Source organism: Pristis pectinata, chromosome 29, assembly GCF_009764475.1.
Source record: "Pristis pectinata isolate sPriPec2 chromosome 29, sPriPec2.1.pri, whole genome shotgun sequence".
Classification (NCBI taxonomy): domain Eukaryota; kingdom Metazoa; phylum Chordata; class Chondrichthyes; order Rhinopristiformes; family Pristidae; genus Pristis; species Pristis pectinata.
Window position 1 is genome coordinate 6075585 of NC_067433.1, and position 26560 is coordinate 6102144.

At 43.0% G+C, this 26560-nt stretch overlaps 1 protein-coding gene across 3 annotated transcripts; it reads right to left on the reverse strand.

The window, feature by feature from the left end:
• Positions 1 to 963: 963 nt before the first annotated feature.
• Positions 964 to 20214, reverse strand: LOC127584377 (uncharacterized). 3 transcript variants are annotated; one of them, XM_052041152.1, is made up of 6 exons: positions 20099 to 20123; positions 17943 to 18032; positions 16183 to 17300; positions 4488 to 4599; positions 3961 to 4396; positions 964 to 1275 (listed from the first exon to the last, which is right to left on the reverse strand). In XM_052041152.1, exons 3-6 carry the CDS (start codon positions 17281 to 17283, stop codon positions 1029 to 1031), a joined length of 1896 nt encoding a protein of 631 aa, XP_051897112.1. In that variant the 5' UTR covers positions 17284 to 17300; positions 17943 to 18032; positions 20099 to 20123; the 3' UTR covers positions 964 to 1028. The 3 variants fall into 3 exon arrangements, with proteins under 3 accessions (XP_051897112.1, XP_051897114.1, XP_051897113.1); XM_052041154.1 differs by lacking the exon at positions 20099 to 20123 and adding an exon at positions 19275 to 19354; XM_052041153.1 differs by lacking the exon at positions 17943 to 18032 and having other exon boundaries at positions 20099 to 20214.
• Between the last annotated feature and the right edge of the window lie 6346 nt (positions 20215 to 26560).

Sequence of the window (26560 nt, forward strand, 5' to 3'; positions counted from 1 at the left end):
AAATGCAGGCTGTTTAGATGCCCTTAATAGAACTAAGAATCTGTACCTATCAACACATATGTGCTTCTAAATGTTCCAGTAATCCAGGATCAATTTCGGGGTGCAGTGCACTTTAGAACTGCCAGCTGTGGTTATCTTGAGGATCGTCAAAATCTTCTCACAAAGTGCTACGGATGACTACCTTCAATCAGGTTATAACTGCTTTCAGTGTAATTGGCTAACAGTCTGCACACTGTATTCTTAGTTAACCTACAAATTAGCACATTTGACACCTGATTCTTTACCAGATTGGGTGTAAATCAACAGAAGTAATGCCATTTCTGATTGTGAATCAGAAAATCTTATTCTCTCCTTTGGAATTTCTTACCTCCAAATTTTCTTCTTTCACTATTTTCATTCCTCCCCATCTCGTTCTGAGGTGCTAATTTGTCAATGGATATTGAGCACTACCAGCATGAAGTAATGCTTGTACATGTGATTTCCCATGAGCATTCATTGTCAATATATATTCCAGGACAATGTGTGTCTTCTGGTACCTTATCCAAATGAAATAACTGTTCTTCTTGTCTAAGGCATTGAGGGTCAAAGACTTTACAAACACAGCAAGACTAAGTAACTGGGTTAAACAGATCATTCCACCCAAAAAGTTGGACAATTAAATTGAAAAGAAATAGCTAGTCTTATATCAATTACTTTCAGATGAATTGTAGCCTTTCTAACAGTATTCTGGCTGAGTCCAGCTTTCTGGCCTGTATGGTTCAATTAACTGGACATACACATGCTTATAATTTAGTGTTCTTTTGCATGACAGAAACACAATTATGACTCGGGATGCAGAGGTCAATTTAACCATTAATGACAGGAATTTTTCATAGGCAGAACGGAAATAGACTGGATAAACCACCTTCTACGCAACTGAACCCATTTCTGACTCTGCTCATCATAAAGGTGGTCTTTTGATACTGAAAATAGATGGATTGCATACATTCACAGATAAACTGCCTTTTTCTTAAATGTGCTTTTACCCCCTAATTCTGTAAGAAGCTAAACATAATTGCAGAAATTATTCTGCAACAGACGTACTTCTTTTCTATGTAGGGTGCGATATCCGTCTTCTTAAACCCATCAAGATTGTAGAGCTTATAAGCCAACCTAATGGCAACTTCTCGATCTGGTTTATTCCCATTAGCCAGTAGAGCTTCAAAGTCTGTTGTTTCCTTAGTGATGTTTGTTTCTGGCAGAGGTCTAGGTTGTTGCTTGCTCTGAATGGCATCACTATATGAAGACAAATAAAGCAACAGTTTTGTTAAGAACATTAAGCCCTGTAATTATGTGGGTGTTCTCCCTGTCTCCCACAGTAATTTCAGCAGGGGACTGGGAGAACCACACAAAATTTCAGGGCCTGAAAGATTTGGGAACAGGAAAAATCTTTCAGGCCCAACAAAGCCATCCCTTTTTGAAATATCAGCCCCATATTCCTTAATACCTTTTCTTCCCAGAATATTATCTATAGGGTTGATTAAGGCCACTTCCTTCACATACCTCCTCATTGGTATATTTATTTCTCTATTATTTCCGATTCATCATCTGCAGACTAGTCTTATATCTGTGGATCACAGATCTTCACCCTTCATTCTCCCACTCACTAAACATGCAGAATAACCATGGCAGTAGCTTCGCATTGGCCCAATTGTGATAACACACGATATGGAGGCTGAGGCTCTATGAATTATTATTAAGGCTTTTGCATGATCCTCACTTCTTTGGCTTCAGATCACTGCACCACACTGGTTAAACCTTGGATGCACACTAAGGCTGGCCCCGAAACCGAGATTCCATTTGGCAACGGATGCCAAAAAGAGGATCACCCCTGACCACAGCAGCGTGAAGCGACTGCCTTAACTGCTGTTCTTGTAAGTCTCTGCTGTATTATAATTGTTAAAAATATGATTTATGATAGCTAGTGCATTTAATTTACACAAGAATAACTCATTGTAATTGAATCTCAAGTAGCTTAAGAATAACAAACCCTTAAAAATCGAATCTCTCGGAGCATTGCCACACACTCCTGCATTACACATTTTGTTGCATGTCATATGCAAATGCTGTTAACATAACACAGCCTTTTTAGCTTATTGAATAGATTCCATATCACCAAGTCCAAATATTTGTAGAAGCTTGGACTGTTGTGGCTTCATGGCTGGCAGCCTTTTGACTACAAGAGATGCAGTCAAGCAAATGAGTAGGAAACCTCACTGCAAGTGTCTACTTGTGGCTCTCTAGTAGGTAGCAAGATAAATGAGAGTAAGATAAATGGCACAACACCATGTTAACAGGATCTTTTAAGCATCCATATGAAGGTTATTTGCTAGCAGCTGTTATGGTCTTAAGATCTGTGCACCCAAGAACACAGATGACCTCAAAGCTGGTGGAAAGGGTGGAGTCCAAGGGGAGAAAGAGATAATTCAACAAGCAGCTGAGAATTCAGGTGCCAATATGGCAACAGATGGGTGGGACGAGATATACTGTTGTTGTTTCAGGAAATCCAGGCTGTTTAAATACAAACCCTGATCACACCACATGCAGTATGATTGCTGAGGGATTTTTGTTCAATGAAGAATGGGTAATAGCCAAATATCACTTGAACTAAAGCAGCACATAATTTTTCATGAAGTGCAACTTAAGAGTAAATCGCAAAAGGAACTTTAAGAAGGTAAGATCAAACAAAAAATATTAGAAAGATATGGCTGATCTATTGGCATCCATAAACAGGATACAGGATATTGTTCAAGGTACAGAGTTTTTCCTTTCACGGGACATAAGAATTGGACTCATGCCAATATGCATGTCTATCCCCAGTTATCCTTGAGAATGACAGTGAGCCACATTCTTAAACACTGCAAGTCATGTGGTGAAGGTATTACTACTACTATCGGGTTGTGAATTCCAGATTTGGTCCAAATAATTCTGAAGGAGTGGCATTATATTTCCAAGTCGCATTGGTGTGAGATTTGTGGCAGGGCGAACTTGCAGATGTTCTAATTTGCCGTCTAGGTGATAGAGATTGGGGATTTACTGTGCACCAAACAAGCCTTGGTGAGTTCCTGCGGTGTATTTTGTAGAAAGTGCACACTGCAGTCATGGTGCAATAGTGATGGATGAACTTAATGTTTGAAATAGTGGATGGGGTACCAGTTAATTGAACTGCTTTTTTTTTCCTGGATGGTTCAAAGGCTTTGGAAAGTCAAGAGATGAATCATTCACTGCAGAACACCTGCTTTGACCTGCTCTTATAACCACAGCATGTGCTTTGTCTGGTCAGTGACCTAAGAATTTTGACAGAGATGGTGCCTCCTCTGTTGGCCATAACCCAACAGTCAAAGTGATGGAGGAGGTTAAGACATTGGCTGAAAGTTGTGATTCTGAGTGTATGGCTATATCAGTTGTCTGAGGAATAACTACTTTTATTTTTGGACGTGTCCTCAGACAAAAGAACCAGAACCAGGAGAAGAAACTGTTCTGCTACAAGTGGTTGGGGTTTAGAATCCAGAACCAGACAGAATAATGGAAATAGATCCAGTGAAACTTTCAAAGGAGAATTGGATAAATACTTGAAGGAGAAAATAAATTCAAGTTATGTAGCAAAATTGGTCTTACAAAGTGCTGAGGCAGACCCAGTGGGTTAAATAGTTTCCTTCCATTTTGTACTGTTCTATGTTCTGTATTTAATGAACATGTTTTCACTGGGTGTTTATAATTTATGTGATATAACCCATACCTCCCAACATATATTATTTGTTACCCAACCTGTGTATTACTCAGCTCATTGCATAATGGTAATAGGTAACTACTTATCTTTATGTTGATAAGTAATTATCCAGTATTGCTAAGTGCCACCATGGCCAAAATGGTAGACCAGTCAATAAGTAAACAAGTCAGCTCTAGTTTGAGTTTCCTTACTTTTCAGTTATGACATCTGTGATTCCTTCATTCTCCTCTTTATCCTGTTCTCGAGACAAGTTACCCAGTTCCATTCCTTCGATGTTTTTATCAGCGTTATCATAGCTGCAATTGTCTGCACCGTTCTTTCCAGTTAATGTGCATTCTACTTGTTCTTGGCCTTCGTGCAAATCTATCTGACTGTCCATAGTTGGGCTCCAATTCTCCCTATCGGCCATAGGAGATAGCTGGTTTGTTTTCTGGCAGTCGCAGAGTAATGGTTTTATGTTTTCTGAGTTCCATGTCTGGCTAGTTTTCTGTGCATCAGTAGAAACATCTTGTTCCTTGCAGACATCATCTGCATAATCCCTGAAAGTTCCTCTTATTGAAATATCCTGATTGTCAGAGAAAAGTACTGCTTCAGATATTGATGTGACGTACACAGTCTGGCTGGTCCCTTTTACATGTAGAGAGTACAGAAGAATAATTAGAGGTGGCTGGGAAGAACAAGGAGCATGAGAAGTATTTAGTGAGATGCACATACTTACCAGCAAATAATGCTTCCTTGGGTTTGAAAAAATTGGGCAGAGATTCTTCGCTGCTTGTTAGTTTCAGCTCTTTGGAGTGCGACTGATTTCCAAAAGAGAAGTGGCTGGTGTCCTATGGAAGGGAAATAGACCAACACTTACATATGACCAATTTTTATGTGTGACTTAACAAGAGCTCCAGAATCATGTATTGTACATTTCAGCCACATTTCTGTGTTTGTTTTCTTTATATTTACACAGAAATTATCTATCGTAAAAAGGTGACTTGTCAACTTACATTAAAGTTTGGAGAAGGCTACCACTGATAAATCAACGAACTGAACCATAAAGACCTGGAAGGATTCAGGTTGATCCTCTATCTGTGCTGTTATACAATGATAGTTCTGCGCACTCTTGGTGAATAGAGGGAAAGAAGAAACATTTGACTGCTCTCCATTGCCTCCCGGGGAAATGACTTTCTAATCCACCAGTGTCCTGGTAGATAACATTTATTAAGCCCTCTAGTTTTATGATCCATACTTAGCTAAGACACAAGGTAAGAACTGGTTTTGAGAATGGACAGGTTGGGACTTTTGTGACTCAAGATGCATTTCCGGTAGAAGGCAACATGGGTGAGTTGATTCACTGCCTGAGGCAGTGGAAGTTAAGATAATTTTAATCACTGAGACTCATTTCACTTCTTGGAGGTCATGAAAAACAACTGGATAGTCCTTGGTTTCTGTTTAAATAACAGGTTAGTTTGCATGGAAATAAGGGAGTTCGTAACTTTCCCTTCAGTATTTGAAAGAGTTCTGCTCTTCCTACCCCCCACAAAGGAAAGTTGCAATCTTGCCACTGCTGCTCTGTTTTTAGCCCAGCAGCATATTTGCACTGACTAGTTGGAGAGCTGTGTTGGCTTCTGAGGTTCTGACTAAAACTACAGAGAACCCACAATAATTTGCTTAAACAGGAAATGTTGCCTGCTTTATGAGTGCACCACAATTACCTGAAAAACCCTGTAGGATAATATCATAAATGTTCATAGTCTAAAGAGTTTAATAGGCAGCTTCCTTTTAACTTTCCACCTGACTGGTTTTAGTTAACCCAGTAGGTCGAATCCTAGGATGCAAAATCTGTTCTGTAGTTTGCTTTTTTTGGGTGCTGCACATGCTGATCTGGATCAAAAATAACACATGACAAGTGCAGGAGTCATGTCAGATACAGTTTGTGGGGGTGTTAGCGGATGCACAGCTAGAGGTCAAAGTACACATGTAGATTAGACAATGTGGTTAAATGTAGGAGAGAATGATTTGCCAGCCAACAGGAAGGTAAAAAGAGGGGAATAGGACCAATGGGATTGTTCTGCTGATGAATCTGAAGGGCCTCCTTTTACAGGCAGCACAATGGTGCTGGTACCTCACAGCTCCAGGGATCAGGTTCGATCCTGACTTTGGGTGTTGTCTGTGTGGTGTTTGCACCTTCTCCCTGTGTTTACAGGGGTTTTCCCTGGGTGCTCTAGTTCCTTCCCACCCACTGGAAGGCATATTGGCTGCAGTAAATTACTGCTTAGTTAATGGCAAAAAATCCAAAGGGGAGTTGATGGCATGAGTGAGATAGAATAAGTTGGAAGTGAGTAGGGAAATATGGAGAGTGGGAATAGGACTAATAGGATTTCTCCCTCTGGAGCTATCGTAGACCTAATGGGCCAAATGGCCTTCTTCTGAACATCCTAGTCCTGTGATTTTCACCACGGTCTCACAATAGTGTAATCCCTCTTTATATATCAAATTACTTCTTAAAATTATTACTGAATCTGCCTTTACTTCACTTACAGGTGGATGTTCCAGACATAAAAAAGGCTAGGAACACAAATGGTCTTTTGGTCAACCCTGCAAGAGCATTTGAGTGTAAGAGCAAGGATGTTCTTCTGGAGTTTTGTATACAGTTTTAGTCTCCTTATCAGAGGAAGGATGTTCTTCCCATTGGAAGAAGTGTCACACATGGTGGCCAGACTGATTCCTGGCATGGCAGGACTGACTTGTGCAGAGAGATTGGAGTGATTAGGCCCTTGTTCACTGGAGTACAAAAGGGTAAGCAGGGATCTCACGAAACATAAAACTCTAACAGGACCAAATACAGCGAAGATATTCCAGATGGCTGGAGAGTCCAGAACCAGGGATTCCAGCCTCATGATATGGCATAGGATATTTAGGACTGAGATGAGGAGAAATTTCTTCACCCTTAGACTGGTGAGCTGTGGAATTCTCAAAGGCAGTTGAGACTAAGTTAATAAATATACTCAGGTGGGAGTTAGACATTGTATTAATGTCTAAAGAGATTGAGGGATATTGGAGAGAAAGCAGGAGCAGAGTAATGAATGTGGATGATCAGCTTCAGAAATTGCTTCAACTAAGTCTACTTCTCCTTCTCTGTGATTTTGTCTTTCTTCCTGTGGACTTCATGTACTCCCAAACCCCGACCATCATGCAGCCACATCTCAGTAATGTTGGAACTAATAACCTGAATTTGCACCTGCATTTCATTCAATTCATTCCTTATATTTTCTGTGTGAAGCAAAGTGTGGACCACATATTAACTGTCCTTTCTGTTCTATTTTACTGACAAATTCCTATTCCTTACACCTGCTTTAACTTCTTCGCATCTTTTATTTTCCCATCACCTGTTGTAATTAAGACACAATTTCTGACTGCTGCTATACACAATGTTTTGCCCTTGAGACCTCCCTTTTTCGCTAGTTTCAAGTTCTCACAATTGACCTATTTATCCTTTATACTAGAACTCTACTCAGGCACCTCATGTAAAAAGGTCAAGCCTTGGGCCATGAAAGGCATAGTGAACAGAATTTTGGGTGTCAGTGGAGGTTGCTGCTGGTTCCCCACTGCCATTAAAAATAAACAGAAACTGAGTGGAATGTCTGTTTAAATGGGGAATTGGCTGTCCTGCAGAAAAGGATCCCCATTTTCTGACATAATTTTCATAGCCCAGAGACCTGACTTTCAAGGAATGAGTCATGGGGCAATAGGATTATTATGACACAGAAGGTGACCAGTCAGCCCAATGAGTCGATGCTAGCTCCTGAAGAGTAATCCTTCAGTCCCATTCCCTCCCTCTATCCCCACAACCCTTCCAAATTATTCACTCTTAATAATTTATCCAATTCCCTTCTGAAAGGTCTAATTGGTTTTGTTTCCACCATCCCGATAGGCAGTGAGTTCCCGATATGAATTATTGGAGTAAAAAGAGTTCAAGCTCACATCATTCACGTATATATTTTTCCCAACGTTTTTAGTTTGTCCCTTGGTCCTTGAACCATGCACTAATGGGAACAGAATCTGTCAATTTGCCTGTCCTAATCATCTTGGCCACCTCTTGCAAAGGTCCTCTCACCCTTCTTTCCTCTGAGGAAACAACTCTGGCTTCACCAACCCAAGCTTGTATCTGAAATCCCTCATTCCTGGAAGCATTCTTATTAAATCTTTATGGTACTCTGCCTTGGGCATCACATCCTTCTAATGTGTGTTGACCGGAGCTGGATGTAATGCATCTGTGGCCTCACCAACGTTTTGTACAGATTGAATGCATCTTCCCTCCTTTTGTATTCTATCTCCTAGAAATTGGATTGCACCTATTTTTAGTGTGAAAACCATAGAAATTTTACGACACTGGAGGAGGTAATTTAGCCTGTCAAATCTGTGTCAGCTAAACATGAGCTAGCCAGCCTAGTCCAACCTTCCAACACAGATCTGTACTCTGTGTGGGTCATGGTTTCAGTGTGGTGAGGGTTGACGACTCTAGCACCCTTTCAAGCAATGAGTTCCAGACCCTAACTATCCTCTGGATGAAATTTCTTTTTCTTATCTCCCCTTTCGTATTAATTACTTTAAATCTATACCCCACTGGTTTTTGATTCCTCTGCTAAATGAAAAAGCAAAGGAGGGGTTACAGAGGTTCTATCACTATTCAATTCTCCACAGCCCCAGAGTGTTGGAGGACTGCTAATGTTACACCATTGTTTAAAAGGCATCAGTTGGTAAAGAACAATTACAGGCTATTGAAAGTCAATATATAGCAGATGCTGGAAATCCAAAACAAATAAAAACAGAAATTGCTGGAAATACTCGGCAGTTCGGGCAGCATCTCTGGAAAGGGAAAGAGGAACAGAGTAAATGTTGCTTACTTGCCTGATCTGTTGAGTATTTCCAGCATTTTCAATTTTTAATTACAGCTAGTTAATTTAACATTGGTGGTAGGCAAATTATTGGAATCCATGCTATGGGACAGTTAGAAAGGTGCAGATTAATCGGGGACAGGCAGCACAGATTTGCTAAAGGAAGGTTGTGTCTGATTAACTTGATTAGACAATTGGGTGGTAATTATCCAGATTGGATTTGTCCTGATTATCTATGAACAGGGCATTCATAGGCAGTTTCCCCCATTGTCAGGCAGTTGCAGTGCTGTAGCTGTACTAGAACAGCTTGGCTAGAGGCCAGCTAGGAGAAATACGACAGAAAAATGAAATCTGTGTTTGTGTGATTGGTAACAGGAAGTGGGTCAATATAGAGCCCAGGGTGCTGGAGCTGTGGTGGCACAGTGATACAGCAGGTACTGCTACATCTCAGCTCCAGCGACCCTGATTTGATCCCGTCCTCTAGTACTGTCTGTGTGGTGTTTGTATGTTCGTCCTGTGACTGCAGAGGGTTCCCCGGGTACACTGGTTTCATTGAGTCATGGATAGATGTAGCCTGGAAACAAGTCCTTCGACCCACTGAGTCTGCACCGACCATCAACCACCCAGTTACACTAATTCCACATTAATTCTTTTTTTATTCTCCCCACATTCCCGTCAACTCACCTCCCAGATTCTACCACTCATCCACACACCAGGGGCAATTTACAGGGCCATTTAACCTACCAATTTGCATGCCTTTGGGATGTGGGAGGAAACTGGAGCACCCAGTAACCCATGCGGTTACAGGGAGAACATGCAAACTGCACACAGACAGCATCCGAGGTCGGGATTGGACCTGGGTCTCTGCTACTATGAGGCAGCAGCTTTACTAGCTGTGCCACAATGCTGCCCACATTCCAAGGAATTGTTGGTTAATTGGTGACTGTAAATTACCCTGAATGTAGGGAGGTAGGCGCTAAGTAGAGCAGAATTAATGGGCATGGGAGAGACAATAGGTTACAGGAAAAATAAGTGGGGGAATGAGATGATAGGATTGCTCTTGAAGACAGCATTTACTTTGTGGGCCTCCTGTGTTGTAAGGAAAAATAATCCAGGGTCCATATTGTACCCCACCACTCTCTGCATTCAATGGATCATCCTTTGTAATTTCCTGCACTTCCAATAAGATTCCAACACCAGACACATGTTCTCCTCCCTTCCAATTTCAGCATTTTGACAGGATTGCTCCCTCTACGACTCCGTGGCCTGCTCTTCCATCCCCGCCTTCCATCTCATGGCACTTTCCCATGCAACTGCTGGAGATGCAAGACCTGTCCTTTCACCTCTTCACTTCCCACCACCCAGAGACCCACCCAGTATTTCCTGTGAAGCAGCGATTCACTTGCACTTTTTCCAATCCAGTGTAGTGCATTCAGTGTTCACAATGTGGTCTCCTCTACACTGGAGAAACCAAATGCAGATTGGATGATCGCTTTACAAAGCAGCAGATTTCAATCTGCAGGAGTAACCCTGAGCATCCTGTTGTTTGCTGCAATAATTCCTCACCCATTATCTGTCTGTGGCCTCCTGCACTGTTATAGGACCCAATGCAAGCTTGAGGAACAACATTTCATCTTCTAATTCGGGATGTTGCAGTACTCAATATCAAATTCTCCAGCTTTAGGTAACTTACTCTTTCTATCTGTATCAGAACTGGCTATTTTTGCCAGTCATCATTTTGTCTCAGATCTTACTTTTTTTTGTATAGTTGGACTTGCTGGGCATGTCCCACAACCTTACCGTCAGTACGCATTACACAGAGAAAGAAGCTTAATCTGTTACATTAAACATTCAGTTATCTCAAAAATATTTCCTTCGTTCTACCCATCTCTTTCCCACCTTCTCAGCCACCTAAAACTAACATGTTTTCTCTTCCCAGTTCTGGTAAAGGGCACTGAACTTGAAATGTTAACTGTTTCCCCTTCCACAGATGCTGCCTGACCCACTGAATGTTTCCAGCAGAAATTTGATACAAGTTACAGATGAATTTTTATTTTCCAATACACATTGGTTCTTAAATGAGAAATAGATGGAATTTGTGTAAACAGATCCATCTGTTTTTACATTATGTGAAATATATGCTTTTAAAGATTATTTTGGGCAACAAATGTAAAAATGGTCAGCCATACCTCGACCACCATGTGGTCAGCCTGTTTCCTGTTACTCACTCATCTTAATTGGCCATGTTCTGTGCAAACAAATAGTAAACCATGTTGCATTTTACCAGCATGATCTTTAAGCAGAATGAGACCTAATGCTTTGCCTTTGATCAAAAATTATACTTTATTCACGATCTTTATAAATATAACCAAAGAACAAAATTACTCAATTGGCTACAGATTAGGCCTTTTGATTTCTTGGGATACTGAGAGGTCAAATATCAAAACACCAAAGTTGAAAGTTCATTCCAACCTGTTTAACAAGAACATTGTGTAAGACTGCTGTAAATTGTTGTTTATGGTGCTTGGTACTTCCTGGATCACAGTTATGTAATTCCTTTTAATTCCTTCAAATACACCCTTCACAATGACAACATTCTAAACCTAGCACATTTACTTTGCCCAAATCCGTAACAAAAGGGGTTTAAACTTGATTAGATCAGGCTAATGATTTTTCCAGGTGAAGTGATGCTTATTAGGAAATTGTGCTAGGCACTTACAGGATCGAAGGCACAGGCTGTACTAATACCAGTGGGAAAAGAGGAGCAGGAGGATAGGGAAGGCAACCAGGGACAAGAGCCACCAGTGTATCACCTGCCTCATCTGCTAGCAAAAGAGGGAGCCAGTGACTGTACGGGGAATAGGAGATTTCCTGACAGAGTGATGCCTTTCATAATCAGAACATGCATAGAACAGTGCAGCACAGGAACAGGCCCTTCGCCACATTGTTGTGCTGAACTAATCAAACTAGTAATTAAACACCTAATTAAACTAGTACCTTCTGCCTACACAAGTCCATATCCCTCCATTCTCTGAATAATCATGTGCCTATCTAAGAGCTTTTTAAATGCCTCTATCGTATTTGCCTCCACTACCACCCCTGGCAGCACATTCCAGGCACCCATCACTCTCAGTGTGTAAAAAAAAACTGCCCCACACATCTCCTTTGAACTTACTCCCCCTCAGCTTAAATGCATGCTCTCTGGTATTAGAAATTTCAATCCTGGGAAAAAGATGCCTCTCATAACTTTATAAAATTCTATCAGGTCTCCCTTCAGTCTCTGCCACTCCAGAGAAAACAACCCAAGTTTGACCACCCTCTCCTAGTAGCACATGCCCACAAATCCAGGCAGCATCCTGGTAAACCTCTTCTTCATTCCCTCCATAGCTTCCACATCCTTCCTATAATGGAGTGACCAGAACTGAATGAAATGCTCCAGCTGCAGCCTAAACTGAGTTTTATAAAGCCGCAACATAACTTTCCCACTCTTGAACTCAGTGGCTCGACTAATGAAGGCAAGCATGCCGTATGCCTTTTTTACCACACTATCAACCTGTGCAGCCACTCTCAGGGAGCTATGGACTTGGATCTCAAGATCCCTTGTACATCAACACTGTTAAGGGTCCTGCCATTAACAGTGTACTGTCCCTTTACGTTTGATCTCCCAAAGTGCAAGACCTCACATTTGGCCAAATTAAACTCCATCTGCCTTTTCTCCACCCATATCTGCAACTGATCTATATCCCTGTATCCCGCAATCTTCTACACTATCTGCAATGCCACCAATCTTTGTGTTGTCTGCACACTTCTAACTCACCCATCCATCTAAGTCACCTGCTACGTCATCGTTCAATCCAGACTGTCTCCATACTCCAACATGGTTCAGCAGTATTCGGCTAAGAGAGCCCAGATGTCACATAATAATCCTTCCCATTCTTTTTACATGACCATCTTCATTGATCATAATATATAAATGAAAAATCCTGACATGCCTCACTCCAATCTGCTTTTTAGTAGTTGACCTACCTCGTAAGGACATGAAATTTACTTCTGCTAGAACAAGTGGGGACTTTTACCCCTAGAGGAGATGCTGGAGTCACTTCCTGCATGGCCCCAGGGGATTTCTTGCCCCTCCCCTACAGGGCCTCCGTCCTGGTATCTGTCCCACTGATGGAAATGCCAGGTTTCTGTCAGTAAATCTGGAGGCTCACTCCCTCTCTCCTGCAGCCCTCTTTCCTTTACATTAGTGTCTGGTTGCCAAGAGGAATGTGCTTTAAGACAGACCATTCTCAAATGGACGTGCAAGTTCTCAGAAACTCCAGAGGAGTCCCTTGGATCCCATTTTCAGCACAAATCTGTGGAGATAAACCCCATACTACTGTTCTTAAAGTATTTTGGCCGAATTCATCATTTTTTTTTGTGGAGGATCTGATTGGGCAACAATGCTGTAGGCACATGTTTAGTGCTCTAAACAAAGGGTGAAATCTAATTTCTGGTCAGTGGCTTATAAACCTCTCAGCAGCCTCGGACTTCCACTAAATATCCTCATTGACGAACCACAGCCTTTCCTTTTATCACTTGCTCCTTTCAGAATAACCTCAGAATTTTCAAATTTGTTACATCATTAAAAATACACCTCTTTAACCAGAAAGAGAGTGGGAGCAGCTTGGTGCCATTTTGACCATTCTGTGCCTTCACTCAATGACCTATTTATATCTCTTTAACATTAAGAAATATCCAAGGCTGAATAGGTGGGGGGGTGGGGGCGGTGAGGTGGTGAGGTGGTGGGAATGATGCATATGGCAAGGTACTCAAAACTCGGAGGTCTGAGAGAAATATAGAAAGTGTAAAGGGGGGGGGGGAGTACTTGTAAAAGAAATTAGGAGGGCAAAGAGGGGGCACAAACTATCACTGGTAGACAAGATTAAGGAAATTCCCCAAACATTTTGTGTACTTAAGGGAAAGAGGGTAACCAGGAAGAGAGTAGGGCACATTGACCAAAGGGGCAAGCTGTGTGTGGAACCAGATGATGTAAGTGAGGTCTTAATTGAATACTTCACGTATGTTAAAAACAGGTTTGCAACATTAAAAAATTATATAAATACAAATTGTAATTGTGAGTATCAGCTGGATACTCAAAGACCCTCAAGAGGCCAGAGTTGGCCATGAAGTGACTTTTGCAAACATCTTTCACAAAATGTTTTGAAATATTCCTATGAAAGTTTTATCTATAACATGGGTTTCTATATAATTTTTAATTAACAAAAACAGGTCATTAAGTCTTAGCTGGTGTTTTACAAGTTGGACATCTAATTCTATCTCCCTTTATTCAACCCATCTCACCTCCCTGCTACCTCTTTTTTTTAAATGGTCTGTTCAATCCTTAAGTATCTCTCCTTCAACTACAACAATGTATTCGTTGCCTCTCAGTGTTCAGTTAAGAGGTTCCTCCTACTCTATCTTTTATATATTTTGTCACTCTAGATCCTTCAACCTCAGCAGCCTGATTCTATCCCCCCTTCATAATTTCAAAACACTTCTTTCGTTATCTTTCACAACTTGAAATGCCCTATAATCTCTGTTAAGAGTGATGATCACCCCAGTGTTTCAAGTTTTCTTTGCATTTATATTTCTATAGCATTAAATCTGCTGTAAATTCTTGATAACACTTCAACATCCTTCCTATTATATCGAGACTAAAACACCACTCCATCTGTGGTTTTATATTGATGTAGATTCGCCATTGCGTCTTGATTCTCAATCATTTCCTGCAACTCGTTCTCATTATGCTTTTGGCTGGTTTGATGTGAAACAAGTAAATAAAAACTGAAGACTTAAGGAAGTAAAGAATTGGAAATTAGCAATGTGGTTAGAATATTACAAAATGGAAACTACTATGGACATGAAATCAACTAAACCTGGTCAACTGTTCAGTGGAGCTTACCACTAAATTTCCCAAGTGATGAGCTGATCAGAGCATTTGTTTTAACTTTTTTAAAAAACTGTTCCCTTTTCTGAATTATCGTTAAAGAGGTAAATAATGGACAATTCATCAACTGGAGTTCATGCTGAGCAGGCTTGGTTATTGGTCAGTAAATCTAAAATCTTTCCCATAAATGGATGAGAGTAAAATATGCAGCAATGTCCAAAGGTAGAGCACATTATGATTTTGACCACGTTGGAGATATTTGCAGTTTAAAATCCTATTAATTATTCATATGTTCAGTGTATGTGAAAAAGTTACACACAACCAGTAACCCAGCGCAATGAAAATACCCATAAGGGATGGAGAGCTAGGTACTTCCCAAAAGGAAAGAACTCAAAATGTAGAGAGCCTTGACAGTGTGTTTATAACAGGTTATCTGCCCGATTTATTCAGGGAGAATTTGTACTGCAGATTAAAACAAAAGGCTGCTGGTGTGAGAAACATGTCCATATTCACAATGTGATATCCTCAATATACTTCTGACAGATAGTAACCACTCTCAAGTTACTGGTCTCAGGCCTTAAACAGCTTATTGGAAAGTTACTTTTCAGAAGGATGTTGTCAAATACCAGTACCACCACCAAGGTGCCTTCAAACTCCAGCACTGATGGGTTGGTGCTACTGCCTAAACCCAGTATTGACCAATTCATGTTGCTGTAAAACCAGCACCGACCCACACTGATGTCAACTCTTAGCCCCCAACACAGAGCCGCCAGATGCCAACACAATTTCATATTGCTGCTAAATAACAGCAGCATTGTCCAGATATCATTAAACCCAGCACTGACCCTGGTACAGTCATTTCCCAGCACTGACCCCTAGAATAGTTCTTGATTAATAATGGGACTAAGGGTTACAAGGAGAGGGCAGGAGAACGGGGTTGAAAAAAAAATCAGCCATGATTTAATGGCAGAGCAGGCTCGATAGGCTGAATGGCCTAATTCTGTTCCTATACCTTATGGTTTTATAGTCAGTCCCTAGCACTGACCCCTGGTACTCTCAGTCCCCAGCACTGACCCCTGGTACTCTCAGTCCCCAGCACCTCGTGCAGTGACCCCCTCCTCCCACCGCAATGACTCCTGGTGCTGGCTGAGGATAATTTTCAGTCACCTAATCTGATCTTCAGTCCACCAGTGGTAGTTCTGAACTACCACTTTACAAAGATGTATTTGAACCTCTGTAAATCCCTGTTCCTGTTACCTTACATCACTCTCCTACAACCATTATGCACTGACTCACTGTAATCAACACCAGAGGAGAGCTACTAGGTTTTACATCAAAGTTTTGAGGCATTCTTGTGAGTTCAATCTCCAAAATTTCAGAAGTTTGTTACACCAGATGGACTTTCACTTCATGTTTATATTTTTTTGGCACTTACAGTCCGCAAACTTCAACTACAAAGCTCACGTACTTTTGACCAACATCACCTGAGATCTGGTGCTAGTAAATAAAATATGGAACTGAGGCTTCCAGAAAGGATGAAAGGGAACTCAGTGGTCAATCTCCATCTTTACTGCTTCATTATAAAGAGATTCCATTACCTCAGTCTCCGTTGGTTGGTTATTCCATCCCACCAGCTCCTTATGCACTGAAGGAATGTATGAAGGTAAAGTGGATACTGAATCGTGTGTGCTTATTACATAGGAAGTTTCTGTAATAACTTCCTCAGTCTCCTGACTTTCTATTTTATTGCTTGATGGCTCACAGTTCATGGGCATTACCACTGGATCCAGGTTACTCTTTTCATCCAATTTCTCCTCAGCCGTGGTGACTTCTGTCATTAAAATTGGAATAAATGCTTGGTTCTGATGCCATACATCTTGTTGTAAAAAAGCAACATCTAATGGATCCATAATAATTTCATCGGGAGTTGTGGCTGCATCAGAAACCTGGGCTAAATCCTCAGATTTATCCCTCAGCAGTTCTTCATCAGTTCCTTCATTGACAGAGGGCGTTAAGGGCTCTGACGAACCTGGGCTCTCAGCAGTCATCGAATCTGAATTATTAAATAGACTGTCAGTACTTTCCTTAGCATAGTTTCCTGTTTCATTGGTCCCTTTGGTCAGTAATACAGCTTGTACCCATGGCGTAGATCCATTACTTTCCAATGAACTTGTGCTCTCTGATCGATTAGAAGCATCTATTTCCACATCCTTAAAAAACTCGCTGTTCGTTAGTTCACTAGTACATGCTTCAATTTGCCATGAATCTGAATTCTCACTCTGGGCGAATGTGCTTTCGTTTTCTAAATCAAAGCTCAAGAGTGGATTTTCTGCAACAGTATAATTATTATGATCTTCATTGAGATCCTTCACACAACTGATGTCACCTGGCTCTATTTCATTAACTGGATTGGCTGAGATCTGAGAAAGGTTTGTTTCAAAGAGGGTATTGTCATCTTGTGTCCTTGGCTCTGAAATTCTTAAGTCAGAGTTGTCACTATTGAAAGGAGTTAGATCTTGTGCACTGATGCCATTGTCTTCTTCAATGTTGTCATCACCTTCTGTACTGTCTAAATCTTTTGAGGAAGATATTTGTTCCATATTAATCAGGAAATCAAAGTGATCCATCTTCAAATATTTAAAGGGAAGTTGCAAAAGGTCTGTTGTTGATTTCAATGGATTCCGCGAAGTTGCAATCATCTATTTGCCATGATGATCTGTGAAAAAAATAATTTGAGCGATTGCAAAATCATTGGTAAATGTTTCAATTTGTCCTGAATTATGGTTGCATAAACATTACAAAAAATTCACATATTTTGAGGTTTTGCACAATTTCTAGAAATGAGGTCCATAAACAGAATGAAAAGGAGCAAGTATCAGGTTTTGATCTATGAATGAGTCTCTAGTGAATGAAATTTGAATATAAGTTGTTTTTATTTAGTGCATTTCAAGATTTAAGCCACTTTTTCTTGACCTAGTGGTAACATGACTCCCACCTTAAGGCAATAACTCTCTGTACCTTTATTTAGTCTGAAGAAAATAGCCTCGAGAGGTCACATAACTATTTCTCTTGTTTTTGCTCAATAAATGGAATAAGTGACTTTCTATCTAGTATTAAGTAAGCCCACACCAATGCTTAGTCCAAACTTCACTACACCTAGAACATCTGCCGCCTTCAAACATATTTTAAAGCAGTTGATGCAATAAAAAAAATTTAATTTAAAAATTAAGGTATGACAACTGCAGAATGAGTTCCAGCATATGACTGCAGGCTGGGTCCAAATTGTACAGAAATAATGCAGAGATCAATAATGCCTTTTAAACAGATAACTAAAATTAAAAAAAGATATATATAATACCTTTTGTAGCTTTAGGTTGTCTTGAAGTCATGACAGTCTATGAAGTATTTTAGAATTTCAATCACAATTGTAATATAGGAATCTTGTGCACTTGGAATGAAGAGACAATATTTTATTTACCTAACGGTGAATTTTTTTGCTGATAAAATTAAATGCTTAGTTAAGAAATTTGAGTACAGACCACAGAGAGGCAAAATTGGATCCTAATTATTAAATTTAAATCATAAATTGTTCTGCCATTATCTGACCTAGTTTATCTTGTTGACATTCAGTTGAGAAGCTTCCGTTTTAATATTTACAGAGGTTTCTAGTGCTAGGCAGTATAAAGTTGTAGTAAATTAAAAATACAAAAAAACTACAGAAGCAAAACTGCTTAATTGCAGTGTGGAATGCTCAATAAAAGTACCACATCATCAATTTCCTACAGTAATTACTTAAAAGAATATTTTGATTGCGTTGATAGAAGTTACAGCACAAAATTGCACCTGGAGATCTCAGCTCTCATCCTACCTCCCTGACCTTTCCCCTTGTCTTTCTGTATTCTCTCTTTTCAAACATTTATCTTGTTTTTGTTCAAGTGACATCAGTCTTTGCTTCAATAGCATTTTATGATAAAACATTCTGTTCTTCTAGAACAAATTCTCCTAAATTACCTCTTTGTTTATTTAGTGATAACTCAAAAATCTATGTCTGCTTGTTACCAATTCATCAGGATACGGAATAGCCTTTCATTTTTTTTTATCTCCTTCAAAGTTCTAATAATCTTGAGAACCTCTAATAAATATCCCCCTTAACTTTTATTTCAAGAATTTTCCTTTTTATTTTTTCATTACTTACAGCTAATATTTATATTCTTAACACTGTAATGTATTGGAGTTACATTGTAATCTTAGTTGATCTTACTGGACAATAATATAACTGCAAATTTAAGATAGAATGTTGCTAATCAAAATACGTAAACTTTCTGATGGATGTGCTTCATAAGATTCAATGAACATAGGGTATTTAGGGTCTTTGTTTGTCCTTGTCACTAGCTTTATAAGTAAAAGATGCAGCTCACTTGACTGATTATGTGGACTTGCTTGTTTTAGGATCTGAGGGTAATTGAAAGTTTTCATTGTTGAGGTATGTGGCTTTACAGTGAGTACTTCTAACAAGGGAAGAAGTTGCATCAATACAAGTAATAAAACCATTTGCCCAAACACAAAAAAATCTGAGATCACACCTCTTTGTAAATGATACAGAATGTGTTATAAAATTTCTAATGAAAAAGTTTGGGGCAATTTAGGAGATTGTAAAATGACTTCTTTTCAGCCCACACCATATACATACTCTTGTTTGGTCTTATCAAGATGTAATTCCTCTTCCTGCTGAAGGCAACCTCCATTTCTGTACACTGTTTCAGCATCGCCATTAATACCAGAACAAGGTGGTTTTGCACTTTGGGATTCAGTTCTGCTACATTTAGTTTATTTCAATCCAGTAGCAAGTATAAGGATGATCTCCATAACTGTAATGGTCGGAAGAATAGATGAAGTGTAATGTTATTTTAGAGTGGTTCTTTCTAATCATTGTGCCAAAGTGTTAATCAGTGACTGATCTGATGTGGTTTCAATTTGATAGTAAATTGTTTTTATGCTTGGGAATTTTAAGAAACACAGAGGACATTTAATTGAGACACCCAGACAGAACTTGAATTATCCCATGTAAGTAAGACTTAAAATGATTAATTTCTGTGTGTTTGAGAAGTATTTGAGTGACAGGGACTTATTTCACTTCTGACTGGTTTACACAGGGATTTAATGCAGCGTGGAGAATATATGCTGCCTCCTGATATGGCACCTGTACATAGAGACCACCTGTCTCAAAAGATCAAACCCACATCCTTGGTGAAAAATGCTGCTGGGAACTCCTGTCTGTTTGCAATAAGTCAACGTTATTGGAACACAAATTTTATTTTTACATCCAGCATCATCGGTGTTCAGTCCACGGGGAATTAGATGAGATGTTTTTTTGTCCTTAATAAAGACTCGACAAAGATTGTTTAAACTGAGACTTCCTGAAACATGCAAGACAGCTAACCACCTATAGCAAAGCAGGCCTTGCTTTTGCTTAATCTGACTAGATTAGTTTTGAAGTAAAGTTTGTGAACTCACCCGTCAGATTTCCCATGTGTCAGAGCCGCTGAATGAAGCCGGTTCCCTGAGAAGTTTGCCAGTATTGCTGTCCACAGGGGGGAGGGGGGTGTTGGAGGGGGTGGCCCCAGTCAGTACAGACTTTTCTATTCTGCCCTATTTTCAACCAACGAATTTTTTTCAAAGTCTCTGCTCAAGTTGACACATGCTCACTTCCTTCCGCAAGTTCAACGTTTGACAGAAAATTAGTGAAGTGGGAGGATCCACAGTAAGCTGAGGAGATAAAGGAAAGTTAAACTGATTTTTTTTGTGCTACCGAACAATTATCAGCAAAAGGAGATTCAAACGGAGATTTGACTAGCTGAAATGCTGTGTTATGGGTTGTCCATTAATCTGTGCCCCAGAGCATGTACATTCTCCAAAACAATCCTGCTGCTCCCCTGTTTAGAAATGGTTCTTACCACCAGTGACAGTCTAAGAGGCTTCCGTTGTCTTGATACGATCAAATGCTCTTGCATGCAAGACGTAGGAAAAATAATGCAACACTGACAACCCAACACCTGCCGGTGTGGAGAGCTACACCGCTTTAAACAAAATGTATTTAAATGAATCAGCATCCTTATCATTTGCCTGAACTGAAATGTCAACTAAGCATTTAACTCTTTCAAAGCTATTGCCAAATGGAGTGCAGAATAGTTCTTCACATTACTGATTTGAAAATATTCAAGTATATTTTAAGAGACTTTTGGATAGGTACATGGAGCTGAGAAAAATAGAGGGCTATGGGTAAGCCTAGTAATTTCTAAGGTAGGGACATGTTCGGCACAGGTTTGTGGGCTGAAGGGCCTGAATTGTGCTGTAGGTTTTCTATGTTTCTATATAAAAATATAGTAATTTTGCCCTCTAGCCTGATTACAATTCTGAATGGATGGTTGTTACACATGATAGGACATGTTGACATACTTTTTTTTTAAAATTTAGCTCGTGAAAATCTGAAATAAAAACTTAAGAATTGCATGGGTACTTGAAAAGAAAAAATAGATCAATATTTCAGAGTTAGATGCTTTGTTATAACTCAGTTCCACTCAAATAGATGATGCTCATGCCTTCAGCTTTTGAGGCTGGAAACTCCTGAGATTTCCTCCCCATTTCTCTTGCTCCTAACTCCTTAAAACATTCACTTAGTATCTGACCACTTGTCCTCATCTCAGTCATTGGTGCTGTACCAATCTTTTGTTTTGTTATGCACTTTTCAGGCTCATCAGGCTGTTTCAGGTGCTTTCTATGTGGTAGCTGTTGTTTATTATAGCATTTTCCAGTTTAAGGATACTTCTGAAGTTGAATATTCAGGTCTTTGCTCTTGCTTCCTTTGTGCTTTTGCTTGTCACCACAAATCACTTCAGTGAACAGCGACATGTTGTGATGTAGCACAGTAATGCTGATGTCGTCTTCATATATATTGCTAGTACAGTATATTGGGAATAGTTTAAGCTGCTGCACATCTTGTGAATTCACTACAAACAATATAGATAGGCCTGAGCTCATTACAGAGGTGCCCCTACAACCATTTTAATCAAGATCCTATTGCTTGCAAATTCAATAGCACCTAAAGCTCAAAGTGTTGGACAGGCCTTGCACTAGCAGAAGGTTTTTCTGATGCATGGTAAAGTGTACAAAAGAAAAAAACTTAAGTCCTGGACCGGGGCTGGGAAGATTCCAGGGGTGGGTGTCAAGGGTCATGAGTCAGAAGGTGGGCTTGGGTGACCATCATCAGATGTCAGCGATTGGCAGGGCCTGCAGTCAGAGGCCACATGTGCCACTGATGAGTCAGGGATGCAGGTAGTGAGTTGCTGTCCTGTGACTGGTGATCAAAGTTGGGAGGTGTGGGTACAGAGAAGTTTTACAAGAACTCTACTAGGAATGTGAGGATTTACATTTCAGGAAAGGCTTCAATCTGATAGAGTGAATACAAAAGGAATGTTTGTGAGGAAGAGGCCATCAAAATAAAATAATAACTGGAAAATCCAGTAGAGACTTCAGAGAAATGTCTTTACCCAAAGTGGTGATAATCAGGAACTTGCAGCCACTAGGGGTCATGGTAAATATATTTAAGAACACATGAGGGAGGAGGGGAGAGAGGGTTGATGGATTTAGATGAAGAAAGGCAGGAGGAGGCTTGAGTGGAGTGTAAACGTTGGCATGTTGTGGTTGGGCCAAAGGGAATGTTTCCATGACATATACCCTGTGTGACCCTATGATAAGTGGCCTGTGTAGCGGTTGCTACCGCGGAATAAAACAAGACTCTACTCGGAGGATTGCCAAACAGAACTGGTTTATTTTCCCGCCTTGTGCGGGCCCTTTAAGGGAGAAAAACTCCCGCCCAAAAAAAACCGGCAATGACGTAAGTCCTACATCATCAGGACTTTCCCGCGCGCGGGTTCTCCCCGTCGCTCGGAAAGACGAGGCCCGCCGCCATCTTGGGCCTCGTCGCTCCGACGCCGCGCGACCCGACTGCCGAGCTGGTTCGCCCGACTAGACGGTGAGTCGCCACACAACCCCCCCCAGAACCGGCGAGACAGTCCCCAAGGTCCGTGGGCTGTGCCAGCTGCCGCTTAGGGGGGCGGCCTCTGCGTCGTGGCGTGGCAACCTCGACAGGCTGTTGCAGATCCAAATGGGCCGGTTTGAGGCGGTCCGCCGTGAAAACCTGTTCCCTGCCTCCAATGTCCAAAATAAAAGTGGATCCGTTATTCCGTATGACTCGGAACGGTCCCTCATATGGTCGTTGCAATGGCGCCCGAGGTGTGCCCCTGCGAACGAAAACAAACTTACAGTCCCGTAGTTCCTTGGGCTGGCAGGATGGGGCTTGACCGTGCCGTGAGGTGGGAATCGGGGTCAAGGCGCCGAGCTTCTAGCGCAGTCTTTGTAGAACTGCTGGGGGTTGTTCCCCTTGGTCCTGAAGGGCAGGTATGAAATCCCCGGGGACAACTAGTGGCGCCCCGTATACAAGCTCAGCTGACGAAGTGCGGAGGTCTTCTTTGGGGGCAGTGCGTATGCCGAGCAGGACCCAAGGCAGCTCGTCAACCCAGTTAGGACCCTTCAGGCGGGCCATCAAGGCCGATTTTAGATGGCGGTGAAAACGTTCCACCAACCCGTTTGATTAAGGATGGTAGGCCGTGGTGGTGTGCAGCTGCGTCCCGAGCAGGTTCGCTAATGCAGCCCAGAGACTGGAAGTGAATTGGGTGCCTCTGTCTGAAGTGATGTGGGCCGGAACGCCAAAACGTGAGACCCAAGTTGTGAGCAGCGCTCGGGCGCAGGAATCAGTTGTGATGTCAGTCAGGGGGGTTGCCTCAGGCCACCTCGTGAACCGGTCCACGATGGTAAGGAGGTACCGGGCTCCTCTTGAAACCGGCAGAGGGCCCACGAGGTCGACGTGTATGTGGTCGAACCTCCTACGGGTAGGCTCGAACTGCTGTGGTGGGACCTTGGTGTGTCGCTGGATTTTTGACGTCTGGCAGTGCAGACAAGTCCTGGCCCACTCACTGACCTGTTTGCGCAGGCCATGCCAGACAAACTTGCTGGCGACCAGTCGGACAGTAGATCTGATGGACGGGTGCGTCAACCCATGTACCGAGTCAAAAACGCGTCTCCGCCAGGCTGCAGGGACAATAGGGCGGGGCTGACCAGTCGCAACGTCGCAAAGTAGGGTCCGCTGACCTGGACCAACCAAGAAATCTCGGAGCTGCAGACCCGAGACTGCGGTTCTGTAGCTGGGCAGTTCGTCGTCGGCTTGCTGTGCGTCAGCCAGGGCCGTGTAGTCGACACCCAAGGATAGGTTGTGGATGGTTGGTCTGGAAAGTGCATCAGCAACGACATTATCCTTTCCGGAGACATGTTGGATGTCAGTTGTGAACTCGGAAATGTAGGATAAATGTCTCTGCTGACGAGCTGACCAGGGATCGGAGACTTTGGAGAAAGCAAAGGACAGAGGCTTATGATCGGTGAAAGCGGTGAAAGGCCTGCCTTCTAGAAAGTATCGGAAATGCCGGACCGCCAGATACAGCGCTAGAAGTTCCCGATCAAAAGCGCTGTACTTCAGTTCGGGCGGTCTAAGGTGTTTGCTGAAAAATGCCGAGGGTTGCCAGCGGCCTTCGAGTAGCTGTTCCAGTACCCCACCCACCGCGGTGTTGGACGCGTCTACCGCGAGGGCAGTCGGGACGTCAGTCCTAGGGTGTACCAGCATTGTGGCGTCTGCCAGGGCGTCTTTGGCCTTAACGAAAGCAGCCGCAGCCTCGTCAGTCCAGGTGATGTCCTTGCCCTTACCAGCCAGCAGCGAGAACAGAGGGCGCATGATACGGGCTGCTGCAGGGATGAAACGATGGTAAAAGTTGACCATCCCAAGGAATTCCTGTAGGCCTTTGACTGTGTCGGGGCAGGCAAAATGGCGGATAGCAACCACCTTGGCGGGTAGGGGTGTTGCCCCGTCGCTGGTGATTTTGTGGCCGAGGAAATCGATAGAGTCAAGTCCGAATTGGCACTTGGACGGGTTAATCGTGAGGCCGAAATCGCGGAGGCGGGAATACAGCTGGCGGAGGTGGGAAAGGTGTTCCTGGCGGTTACGGCTGGCGATCAGTATGTCGTCCAAGTAAATGAACACGAAGTCCAGGTCTCGGCCTACCGCGTCCATCAGCCGCTGGAAGGTCTGCGCGGCGTTCTTAAGGCCGAACGGCATCCGAAGGAATTCGAACAGGCCGAATGGGGTGATAATCGCAGTTTTGGGGACGTCATCCGGATGGACCGGGATTTGGTGGTATCCCCTAACGAGGTCCACTTTGGAAAAGATGCGGGCCCCGTGTAAGTTCGCTGCGAAGTCCTGGATGTGAGGGATGGGATAGCGGTCCGGGGTGGTGGCGTCATTCAGCCTGCGGTAGTCGCCGCAGGGCCTCCACCCTCCGGTGGCTTTGGGGACCATGTGCAGGGGGGAGGCCCAGGGGCTGTCTGACCTGCGAACAATCCCCAGCTCCTCCATGTGACGGAACTCTTCCTTTGCCAGGCGGAGCTTGTCTGGAGGTAATCGTCGTGCTCGGGCATGAAGGGGTGGCCCTGTGGTAATGATGTGGTGTCATACCCCATGTGTGGGCCGAGAATTTGTAAACAAAGGTGCCAAAATCGATGGGAATTTGGCTAGGAGCTTGGCGAAATCGTCGCCAGAAAGGGTAATGGAGTCCAGGCGCGGGGCTGGTGGGCTGATTTCTCCCAGGGGATAGGTCCGGAGAGTGCTAGAGTGGACTAACCGCTTCCTTCGCAGGTCGACTAACAGGTTGTGGGCCCGAAGGAAATCGGCGCCTAGGAGTGGTCGGGCGACGGTGGCAAGGGTAAAGGTCCAGGTAAAACGGCTGCCGCCAAAGTGTAATTGAAGCGTACGGGTGCCGAAAGACCGTATCGTTGTACCGTTGGCGGCATTGAGTAGAGGACCTGGTCGCCTGTCACGAGTGTCGCGGCCTGTCGGGGGCAAAATACTGACCTCCGCTCCAGTATCAACGAGGAAATGCCGTCCAGATTTCTTGTCCTCAACGAAGAGGAGGCTCTGTCGGCGGCCAGCCGCCGTAGCCATCAGCGGCGGCTGGCCCTAGCGTTTCCCTGAAACTTGCAGGGTGGGCGGCATCGACAGGCCTCCGCACCCCACCTCTGATGGTAGAAGCACAGCTGGTCACCCGTGTCGTCGTCTGCGTTCCTGGGGCGTGGCTGCTCGGTTGCTGGGGCCGGGCGAGGCAGGCGTTGGGCTCGCGGCCTGGTGATTTGACTGACGGACGAACCGCTCTCGCGCTTGGCCCTCCACAGGACATCTGCCCGGGCGGCCACCTCACGGGGGTTGCTGAAGTCGGCATCAGCTAACAACAAGTGGATGTCATCGGGGAGCTGTTCGAGGAAGGCCTGTTCGAACATCAGGCATGGCTTGTGTCCCTCGGCCAATGCCAGCATCTCATTCATTAGGGCAGATGGGGATCTGTCCCCCAGGCCATCCAGATGAAGCAGGTGGGCGGCGCGCTCACGACAGGAGAGGCCGAAGGTCCGGATCAAAAGATCTTTGAAAGCCGGGTACTTATCTTCCTCCGGAGGCGACTGGATGAAGTCTCCAACCTGGGCGGCTGTCTCCTGGTCCAGAGAGCTAACCACATGGTAGTACTTCGTGGAGTCGGAGGTGATCTGCCGAAGGTGGAATTGCGCTTCGGCCTGGTCAAACCAGACGCTGGGCCGAAGTGTCCAAAAGGTGGGCAGCTTGAGGGCCACTGCGTTGGCTGCTGCGCTGTCGTCCATTTCGCGGGTCCAAAAGCCGTTTGGACCGTCGGGGTCACCAATGTGGCGGTTGCTACCGCGGAATAAAACAAGACTCTACTCGGAGGATTGCCAAACAGAACTGGTTTATTTTCCTGCCTTGTGCGGGCCCTTTAAGGGAGAAAAACTCCCGCCCAAAAAAACCGGCAA

What these genes read in the sequence shown, in the direction of transcription:
- LOC127584377 (XM_052041153.1), bottom strand. Translation starts at nt 17,283, where the DNA reads ATGATTGCAACTTCGCGGAATCCATTGAAATCAACAACAGACCTTTTG. An exon ending in CAAGGAAGCATTATTTGCTG is followed by an intron (nt 4,397 to 4,487) that starts GTAAGTATGTGC and finishes TACATGTAAAAG; the next exon opens with GGACCAGCCAGACTGTGTAC. An exon ending in ACAGATGTCATAACTGAAAA is followed by an intron (nt 1,276 to 3,960) that starts GTAAGGAAACTC and finishes GTCTTCATATAG; the next exon opens with TGATGCCATTCAGAGCAAGC.